We start from the raw sequence: 11,290 nt of genomic DNA, 5'->3' as shown, positions 1-11,290 counted from the left end.
AGTCCGTAATCAAATGGCAAAATCAAAAGCTCAAACACATCAAACGAATTGAAAACAACTGTCATATTTCTGACTTGGTAAAGGCATTTTCTCATTTAAAAAATGTCGGGTTGAATCTGGTTTTATAGCTTGCTAGACCTCTCACTCGTACTGCGAATTCGGTTTTAAAATGGCTTTACACTATATATAAATTATAACTCATTACATTTTTGAGAGGACTGTCTAAGTTGTGATATTTTTTATTGATTAAGCAAATATAATATGTCTGAATGAGAAAAAAACGTATGTTGTATTTTATACACTAATGTATTACATATTCTTAAATTTCTTATCTTTATAAATTCTCTGTAACATTGTTTATGAGAATAAAGAATCCTTTTCTTCTAATTGTTAAACTGTTTTCGCAAAATCACCGTATTGATAGTCTTTGAAAATAAGCTAGTCAAGAACTATTGAGACAAGCCCATATAACAATTCGTATACATAGGTTCTTTGTAAATTTTACTGCCAAAAGGCTTGAAAAATTGGAATAAAAATATCAAACAAATCAATAACAGCAAGTGCACATTTCTATATTCTGTGCAGTTACTGTTTGAAGATGAGTTTTTTGCCTTCTGGTGTTGTAGTTACCCCTTAATTTAATATTCGAGGTAGACGAAATTGACATTTTCGATTTAAAAACCCATAAACCTATTTTGAAAGCGGTTAACAAGAGAAAACCTCTAAAGAATCCAAACGGAGCAAGCCCAGGGGATTTCAGACGATAATCAGCATGTATTGCTATTCGTGTCTTAACACTCATGGTCCTACATTCTGTCGATATCAATATTTTTACATCCCATGATTACATGTTTATTGGTGTGTTTATAACGTCTTTTTTTAATTTTCAAAGGTGATCTTATGAATGTTTTCTGAAAATAAATTATTTATACATGTATGTAGAAATTGGGCTTTAAACTTACATAGGAATTTTGAGTATTTCGAGATCGATAAATTGTGTTAAGCATCAATTTATATGTCAAATTACTAGAAACTAGTATATTTTTAAGGGGTCACCTGAAGGACGCCTCCCGATGCGTGAGTTTCTCGCTACATTGAAGACCCATTGGTGGCCTTCGGCTGTTGTCTGCTCTATGGTCGGGTTGTTGTCGCTTTGACACATTCCCCATTTCCTTTCCCCAATTGTATTTCCTACTTTGTTTTTATGTCACGTTGTTACATCACTATCCGAGGTTTAGAGAGCCGGCACAAAAATGCATAATCCAGCATTTGATTTGTTTATATATCCTTATTTAGTTAGGAGTGGAAAATTTGCCGTTATCTTCAGTTGATGTCTGTCATCATTTTGTTTGGTTATTCTTTAGAATAACTTGAAATGATGGACGAGTAACTCTTTAAATTGTTTCCCATTTTTTGTCATTCCTGTCCTATTTTGTATGCCCCACCTACTATAGTAGAGAGGCATTATGTTTTCTAGTCTGTTCGTCCGTCCGTCCGTCCGTTTGTCTATTTGTTGTTTGTCCGTCCGTCTATCCTGCCTAATGTTAAAATTTTTGGTTAAGGTAGTTTTGGATGAAGTTGAAGTCCAATCAACTTGAAACTTAGTACACATGTTTCCTATGCTATGATCTTTCTAATTTAAATGCCAAATTAGAATAATGACCCAGATTTTACGGTCCACTAAACATAGAAAATGAAAGTGCGAGTTTCAGATTAAAGTTTTTGGTTAAGGTAGTTCTTAATGAAGTTGGAGTCCAATCATCTTGAAACTTAGAATACATGTTCCCTATGATATGATCTTTCTAATTTAAATGTCAAATAACACTTGAATTCGTAATATTGTTTAGAAAAAAGTTTGAACACATTTAAACATGTTTAACTCGCATTCCTCTTTGTATATATATATATATAAAGGTCCTAACCAAGGAACCTGTGTTGATGTAGTTGATGTAACTTCAACCCCGTTCTTTTTTTCCGAATGTGACCTACCGAATTAGACTATTTACCGGGTTTTTAATAACATGAGCAACACGATGGGTACCCAATGTTGAGCAGGATATGCTTATCCTTCCGGAGCAGATAAGATCAGCCCCAGTTTTTGACGGGGTTCGTGTTACTTAATCTTTAGTTTTCTTTGTTGTTTAGCCATGGTTTTGTCAGTTTATTTTCAATCTATGCGTCTGAATGTCCCTGGTAACTTTAATTTTGCTCCTTTTTTCTGTCTTCTATGCTAGCTTTTTAATTATTGGATTTTAAAATCAATCGTTTTTTTTTTCTTTTGATGCGTTTCATATTTGTCATCCTCCCATAGCCTTTTATATCTAACTATATGGTATACATTTTTATGAGAGAGGGGGTTGAATATTATTCATAATGTCTCAATTCTTTAAGAACAAAAAGAACAACGTTTAGGACTGCAATGCATGGTTAAAAACATTGTCAGTCGACAAAAGGTAACTGAATAGATTTGAAATATCCTGATATTGAGCTCTTGCAATACATTGCTAAACTCTTTCTGAATAATAATAAAACAATAATAAGTAAAATTTCTTTTAATTTCTTTAAAGCATTTAGGTGTGTGAAAATTTCAATTATCAGTCGGATTTACATCTTATAATAAATAGCAATATTTACATAAAATATTAACATAAAACAGAAATTATAATAAGACAAGCAATCATAATTCAGGTAAGCAATTTTTGTTCAGTTATTATATGAGAATTAAATTAAATATAAGGAGAAAGAACAGATGCGTAGCAAAATGTTAACTGAAGCGACCGCATTTAAAAAGGCTAAATACCTCGTTTACTATCTTTACATGAAATGTTGGTTGTTCAGGCCCAAACAAATAAAATGTAACAACAAATGATTCGTAAGCGTGTCTATCAAAAACAAGGAAATCAAACTCATTCAAGTATGTTGTTCTTGTAGCCTTAAAATGTTATTATTAAGGTGGTACCAAACAGGTTGATCAAAAATAATTTGGCTCTTTTAATTTTCATAATATTTTGACAACATATTTACCTTGACACTTTGACATAAATATAAAAATTTTGAAAAAAAACATTTAACCACACACTTTATCGATTATATTTCATTGGATATTTAGCGGTTTGGCACTATTCCTTATCATTGAGAAGCTTACTATTTCCTTAACAATGGAAGGTGATTAAAACGTTCAGATGATATTACAGAGTTATCTTGCTGTAGTGTTGCGTACCAACTTATTCAGAACACAAACAATCAACTTCCCTGTAAATATTATTCCATGCTAAACAATATCAGACCTGAACAAAAATATTTGAATATTTCATTGATAGCACAATTATTGAATGAAATGTTCGAGTTATAATATTTAATAGCAAAATATGAGAAAAATGCACACACTTCAATCATAATTCCATTGTATACTAAACAAAAATACCCTCAGTGTCTTGATTCAAACACAATTAACAAATAAACGTTTTCAAGTGATAAGTGTCTTACACAAATCCAGCAATCATGGAACATACAAAAATATCACATTCTTTTATGATAACATATTTATACATAATGATACAAGCACTCAAACATATATGTAAAAATATTAACATGAGTAAAAATGGAATGTAAAAATAAATAGATAACAAATAATGAAAGGTATTTTTATCTGCTGCTTTTACTTCTACCTCGACTTTTCCTGTGAGAACCTGAAAAAAAAATCATTTTAAGTTTCAATCACGTGGTTGACCTTTTATTATTTAAATAAACTCATCATAGATACCAGGACTAAATTTTGTATATACACCAGACCCGCGTTTCGTCTACAAAAGACTCATCAGTGACGCTCGAATCCAAAAAAGTGAAAAAGGGCCAAATAAAGTACGAAGTTGAAGAGGATTGAGGACAAAAATGTATTTAAAATGGAAAAAACACAAAGGAGGTGTTTTTCTAAACAAAATAAATTGGAGTGAGCTACGTTTTGAAAATCTGCAATTTAAACTTTGATGTCGATGAAAGAATGCGTTTACCCGATGACATATTTGACAGTGAGATCTGTCTATTTGCATAAAATTCAGAAAAAATCAATCTGGTGTATAGTAACATTCCTTATTAGTAATTCATTGGATCATGATCTGATGATCTAGTGGACAGGACCTGAAAATGGTCAACAAACTGAGATTTACATACAGTAACATGAGTAATGCTACTTTATGGAAAGTCTCGTAGTGTATTGTAAGTAGTTCCCATCAATATAACTTAAGCAGAAAAACGTAGCATTGAAACTTGCTAGTTTATTCCAAGTCACTAGACCATTTCTTAAGTGATAGGGCCTAAACATAGTCGTCATACTAGAATGTACAGATAGCAGGGCAACTTCGTACAAAATATCATTTGTTACCCCGGTTTTGTTTTTTGTCCATGGATTTATGAGTTTGAACATCGGTATACCACTGTTGCCTTTATGTATCTATCACAAGTAGTGTCTATCAGCATCACTTAAGCACAAAAACTAACATTAAAAGTTGCTTATTAATTCAAAGTCACAGGACCAGCTCCTAGGGGCAGGTACATATGTGATATGTAATGTGTGATAATCTATTCGCATCTTGTACTATTTCAATTACAGAGATGCAACGAAATTCCTTTCACTGGAGTAGATGTCATTTTATTTCATAAATGATGTGTTATACATTCACTAATTATATCGCTTTTCTTTTTTTTCACCTTGAGAAAATAATTTATCTGCAATCAGTAAAACAATAGTTAAATAACTTTACCTACCTGGACATTGGCAACATTTCTCCACATTTTTGTTTTTCGTTCTTCTACAATCATCAGGTGTACACTTCTTCCGTCTGCATTTTACTTTCCCATTCTGTAAATCAACAAAACAAAAAAAAATAAAACATGTATCCTTTTATTCTTAAAAAATTTTTGTAAAGTGTTTGACTCGTTTAATAAATCTCTTTTGATCTAATGCATTGGAAAAGGTCATAGCACACTGCTGGCAGATAATAAAAGTTTCATTCTATTTAAATACGAAACTGCATAATGAATATTTTTTAACAAAAGTCTCAATTGTACTAACCTTACATCTGCATTTTACACAGGCTACTTCTTCATTATCAGACAGTTTAGGGTGCCATTTTGCTCTATGCGGGAAAACTTCGTCTCCAAATTTACAAGCTATAATACAATATAGATATGATTAAAGAAATCGTCTAAACAAAAACTTGTATTAAGCAATTCTTTTTAATATTTTACATAATTTAGAACTTTGTATGTTCGTTTGAATTATTTAATTAAGTTGCATGTCTGCGATGTAAGTTTTCACAATAATGGCTGATCGATTCCAATTATTGTCATGTTAAGCCGTCAGTCATGTCAGTTAAAAAAGGTTATACAAATTTAGAATTGAAAATTATTACTTTTTGTCCTTTATTTACGTTAAAATGTCTTCATCTATGGATTTTACAAACGTACATTTTTCTTTTGATGCAACAGCGTGGTCAGCTTGGCTTTCACTATTTGCTATCACAAGTGTTTGTTTATCTGAAATAGAAAGATGACGGTATTTTATAGTCATGAAAAACTTAACGTTTTTGTAAAGGACCTACAATGTATAGAAATACTAAAAAAAATCTTATCACATTGATATCGCCTACTAAGTATTAACATAAGGTTTAGTAGATTTTACGCTTTAGTTTAACTGCTTGTATGTTTAAAAAATGAAAAACTCATCTCATTTAATTTTACTTATTTTTTACGCTTTTGTATTTCAAATGAAAAACCCTAATCTCAATCTATTAAATAAACTCATCATAGATACCACGACTAAATTTTGTATATACGCCAGACACGCGTTATTAAACTATTCAACAATCGAAACGACATTTAAATACACGGTTTCATATAAGAATATAAATATTATAGGAATAGTGAAAGTTACATTTATCACATGCTCTAGCCAAATAAGTAACAAAAAAATAAAGATTTTTGAAAAACCTTCAGAAAGACCATTCATGATGCTATATATTTATTTACCTGGACAAACCTGACAACAATCATTTGCTTTGATACGAACTGCCTCAGATTTAGAACAATTCAATGCCGGACATGGAGATCTTTTACAATCATAACTACCATCTGTCTAAGTAAAAAAAAATAGTTTTCAATCAACTTATTTATTGTGACACAAAGGACTGTTTAATGTTGGTGGTTTTGTACATGTTTCTCAAACTTTTTGTATTTTATGTTGTGTTCTGCATATTGATTTTGTGTTTAGGTCTTTTTCGACTTGTTAATTGTCATAGCTTTGTCGATTTATGAGTTTACATGTCCTTTTGATATCATTCGTCTCTCTCTATCTCTAAAATTCAGTGTCTCATGTATGCACACGTTTTTGATAATAAAAGGTTTGTTTGGTTAGTTCGTTCGTTTGTTCGTTCGTTTGTTAGTCCGTTCGTTCGTTCGTTCGTTCAGTCATTCATTCATTCGTTCAGTCATTCATTCAAGTCAGTCATTTATGTAGTAATTAATGTATAACTACTTTTGAAAAAAAAAGCAATGGCTGTCTTCAACATTATGTTAAATTTTCAGACGAAATAACAGCAAGTAACCAGATCTTTAGTTACTAAGAACTACTGTATTATTTGAAGCGTAACTTGGATACTCATGCTTTCGTTTTAAAAAAACAACAAGATTGAAAATCTCTTATATCTATCGATTTCGAATATATCAGGTCAGCATCGGAGACCACCTAGGGGCGTGCGCATATTTCTTTTTTAAACTTATAAATGTCTTACCATACAGCTACAAACAGCACATGTGACATAGCCAAATGGTGGCACATAGGGATGCCACTTGGTTCCAGCGGCATGCCATCGTTTATCACCATCGTAATAACAGGATCCTTCAGTGTGTGTATTGTTTTGTGAAGTAAATGGTAAACGTGATTTGTCTGGTTTTTCTGTAATTATAATGTCATGTAATTCATGTATTATCAGTTTCCCATATAATGTTTGCTGAATGCCAGCCGTGATAAATCATATATCAATTTTCACCGAAGTTAATATCAAGTGATCGTATTCAAAACAGTGTGAACTCTTCTTAAAACGGACGTTACAATAATTATTAATATTACGGTAATAACATTCATAACCTTCTAAAAGATTTTTTTCATATAAAGATCTGCCACATACAAACTACAAATGATTTATTAGATACCTTGAATGACTTTCTAAAATTCCTAAATAGATGCCATGTCGATTCGTGAGTTAATTTTTTTTATACAATTGTTTAAAAAAAACATTTTTAGACTAATTGCAAGATAAGCAACTTGGCATTGCAATAGTTTTGATTCGATTTCACTGTCAGTGATTCTTTAAATTGTAGACGAAACGAGCGTACCAAATTTTAACCTGGTATCTTTGAAGAGTTTCCATCCAATTTTAGTAATATTTTAACAATGCAAGATAGTTTTTACACTATTTTGTTTTCATGCAAGTTATTTAAGTTGAAAGGTTCAAGAATGAATACGGTATATTGATTACACCCTTATTTTAATGTTTGCCTAAAAAAACAATTCTATTGATTATCTCTTATTTCACAACAAGTCAATCAATAATAGAAATAAAAACAAACCTGCACATTTTGGACAACAAAGTCCTGGAACTTTGACTTTATATTCACATTTGAGTCCAGGACACACAACAACATCACACAGTATTTTCTGTTGCTATAGAAGACAGATTTTTTTAGACGTCAATATAAATAAGAACTTAAATAGTGTTATGGTATATTTTATAAGTAAAGGCAATGCAAAAGGAAAAACGTGCAGTCAATTCGTTTATAATGTAAATGCATTAATATTCTTTGGATACCAATTTTCGTGGATGACGAGGGTATATGAGAACCACGAATTCAAATGTTAATCTAATATCATTTTTTCTTAACAACGAAATTATACGTCAACAAATATGCAACTTTTTCTCAATCCACGAAAATTGGTACGCACGAAAATAAATGACTCCACAGTATATCGCAAAACAAACATATAGATATGATATGAAGGCGACAATAGTTTAACCAATGTTCAAGTCTCGTAAATCGATCGGAGAAAAACAAAGCTTTAAAGATAAAATATTCATGTTAATAAAACAATACAGAAACTATTTGCGTTCAAAAGAAAGTTGTTATATAGTATTTAAAAAAACGATAGTCAAAACATATGAAGACGAAACATCAAAAGGTAAATTATCGTGATCTGTTAGAAAACGAAGTATTTTCACAGAATTCAAAGTCAGAAATATGAGATGCAGTACATTTTGGCATCTTAAGAGATGTGCACATAAAAGGATGGTAACATCGCACAGAAGCTGATAGAACAAGGGACACAACTACTTCATAATTTAATCGAAGGCTCATACTGAAACATATGTAAAAGGGCAATAAAAAATGATAGTTGAGCCATTAATTATAAGTCATACTTAAACACATGTAAACCGAAAAAACAAATCCAGTATTGCATTTAAGTAAGGAATGCATTTTTCAACATTTCCTTTAGATACTGATTAAAGAGCTATTGATTTGAATATGTGCAGATAATAAACAATTAATATTGACTTTATGTTATGCCTCTTTCAATAGAAAACTGATGGCTATAGATCTTCAATTCATAAAACAAAATTAGTTCACGTTTCTAACAAACCAAAAGCAAAGCCATAGGCCTTTTATTGCTTTGAAGATGTTTTTATATATTGACCTACAAACCGAAAGACAAATGAACACACAAAAGTAACGTAATGAAAGTATCTGATTGGCAATTGACCCAATCTTATTTTTGCTTTGTTTAAGTAGATACATAATTTTTTACACATGATGAAACCAACCTAAAAAAACACCTCGATAAAGATATGCGTTAAATGTACCTTTATTGTTTAATAGGTTTATGTTTTTAATTTTCATCACAATCTATATAAAAACAATTAATAAGAAGTGCTTTAATGGTAAAGTTTTGATTGAATAACTTTAAGTCATGAATATGACAGTTGTTATCCATTCGTTTGATGCGTTTGAGGTTTTGAATTTGCCATTAGGTTAGGGACTTTTCGTTTTGAATTCGGAGTTCGGTATTTTTTTTATTTTACTTTTCATTTGAAATGTCTATTGAACATTAACTTAGCATTATCAGTGCAATCATCTATAAATTTCTCTGTTCTGAAATAATTAGATTTAATGTATATTTTAACTCTCATGTCTGGTTTTATAAATAATACAATACAGAATAAATCAAGAGTGTATTGATATAATCGACGATTGATGTTAAATTTGAAGTTTCAATCTTATAATTGTACTTCGTGTTCTTCAATAAAACATTTTTTAAAACACATCGCTTAAGTCAGGCAGATATCGTTTGTATTTCTAATATATTCATTCAATCACACTTAAAATAACTATGCTTAATTGATTCTTCTTTGATATAAAACAAACAAACAAAGAGTCATTACCCTGAAATGTAGTGGTTGTCATTTGCTGCTGTATATCATATTTGTTTTTCGTTTGTTTCTTCTTAACATAAATCAGATAGTCAGTTATTTCTTTTGAATTGTATTACATTTGTCATTTCATGGCCTTTAATAACTTGCTATCCGGTATTGGTTTTGCATTATGGACGGCCTTTCGTTGACCTTTGACACATATAGTTGCTAACCTTCTACACAGTGTAATCTCTGGTGGAAAGTTGTCTGAATGACAATCATACCACAAATTCCTATTTGCACAAAAGGACAATGTCAGAATAACAATATTCTAGACAGGAACACTCACCTGGCACGTGCATGTGTAACACGAATCATTTCCCACAGGAATCCATGTTGATCCGTCATTGTAAATTCGACCTTCATAATTACAGGACGTGATAGGATTTCCCACCGGAACTTTGTAGCCCTCATCTAATAACATGTTATAATTATTTCCACTCGTCTTCTGCCAGCAATCATTCACAATGCTTAACTTAAAAACGAAAATATATAAACATCTTCATCGATTGCCAATACAAAAAACAATAACAAACAATTGTGAAAATGTATAATACACAATTTGTCTGCAAAGTGACGTAACAAATTACACATTAATCTATACAATTGAAATTTCTGTCACAATTGTTGAAATTAAACTCAACAACTGTCATATCAATAAGGACATTTGACTCTTACAAACGTTCATTAGTTGAACGCTTAGAATAATATAACGTAAGAAAATATAAGAATCTTACTAAATTATCAAGAGACATCTACCTTCATTGTTTGAAGTATGATAGTATATCAATAGATTAAAACAGTTAATGGGTTTTAATTCGATGGGACAATAAAGATGACATTTCATACTTGTATCAATTGAGTTTATGCCCTAATGTAATTAACATGATCAAAGTGGCATGAAAAACTGAAGATCTTATATTTGCAACCAATTCAAATTCGGTTACACCAAATACAGTTTGTGCTGATAGGAATACTACATAAAACATATCTTAATGAATAAAATAAATTACAGTCGAAGTTTCTAACAAATGAGTAGACGTGATATTATCGACATAGAGACTAAAATCCACTCTAAGGAAAAGAATTTAAAAAACAAAAGGTCGTGTTACGGCCACAGACAAAAAAGATACAATATAGTAAACTACCAAAGGCCCATCATTCGAAATGTAAATCAATTCCAAAGATATCCAATGACCAGATTAAAGATAATGTCACTAAACATAGAAAAAAATATATTAGACAGCGATCACAGATAATCATTGAAATACAGGCTTCGTAATGAACGGTATTATACATAATTAATTATGTATGATTTCCAATGATCAAATATCAAATAGATAACAACTATAGGTCATCGTACGACCTTATGCAATAAGTTAAAGCTATAACGTATAGAAAGCTATTATAGGTCTAGGCAAGAAAGTGTGAAACAATTCAAAAGAGAAAACAATCTGACTGATTTAATTGAGAAAATAAAATTACTCAACTTGACCAAGAACGTGGCAGGCTGTACACTAATTAAAAAAAAGTGCCGTTTCAACTTCATTTTTGGGACCTTTTATAGCTTACTACTCGGTGTGCGCCAAGACTCCGTGTTAAAGACCGTACTTTGACCTATAATGGATTTCTTTTCCAAATTGTGACTTGGATGGAGAGTTGAATCATTGGCACTCATACCACATCATCTAACATATATTTACAAATGTACTGAGAGAGACATTTTACTATTTTTTGGAATTTTTAGAATATAACTCAAGTTACCACAA

General features: G+C 30.9%; 1 protein-coding gene across 1 annotated transcript in view; it reads right to left on the bottom strand.

Moving 5' to 3' along the window:
- Window positions 1–2,537: 2,537 nt before the first annotated feature.
- LOC139500847 (chordin-like) overlaps window positions 2,538–11,290 on the bottom strand; it is a 41,168-nt gene continuing 32,415 nt past the window's right edge. Inside the window, exons 15-22 of the mRNA XM_071289725.1 lie at window positions 9,811–9,996; window positions 7,627–7,720; window positions 6,789–6,952; window positions 6,028–6,133; window positions 5,467–5,535; window positions 5,072–5,169; window positions 4,765–4,858; window positions 2,538–3,689 (exon numbers count right to left, since the gene is read on the bottom strand). Of these exons, the coding sequence (XP_071145826.1) occupies window positions 3,646–3,689; window positions 4,765–4,858; window positions 5,072–5,169; window positions 5,467–5,535; window positions 6,028–6,133; window positions 6,789–6,952; window positions 7,627–7,720; window positions 9,811–9,996 (855 nt within the window). The 3' untranslated portion in view covers window positions 2,538–3,645. The remainder of the gene's footprint in view (window positions 3,690–4,764; window positions 4,859–5,071; window positions 5,170–5,466; window positions 5,536–6,027; window positions 6,134–6,788; window positions 6,953–7,626; window positions 7,721–9,810; window positions 9,997–11,290) is intronic.

The sequence above is a fragment of the Mytilus edulis genome, chromosome 13 (genome assembly GCF_963676685.1).
Source record: "Mytilus edulis chromosome 13, xbMytEdul2.2, whole genome shotgun sequence".
Taxonomy (NCBI): Eukaryota; Metazoa; Mollusca; class Bivalvia; order Mytilida; family Mytilidae; genus Mytilus; species Mytilus edulis.
Note: the sequence above shows the minus strand (reverse complement) of the source record. Positions and strands in the feature narration are given on the sequence as shown.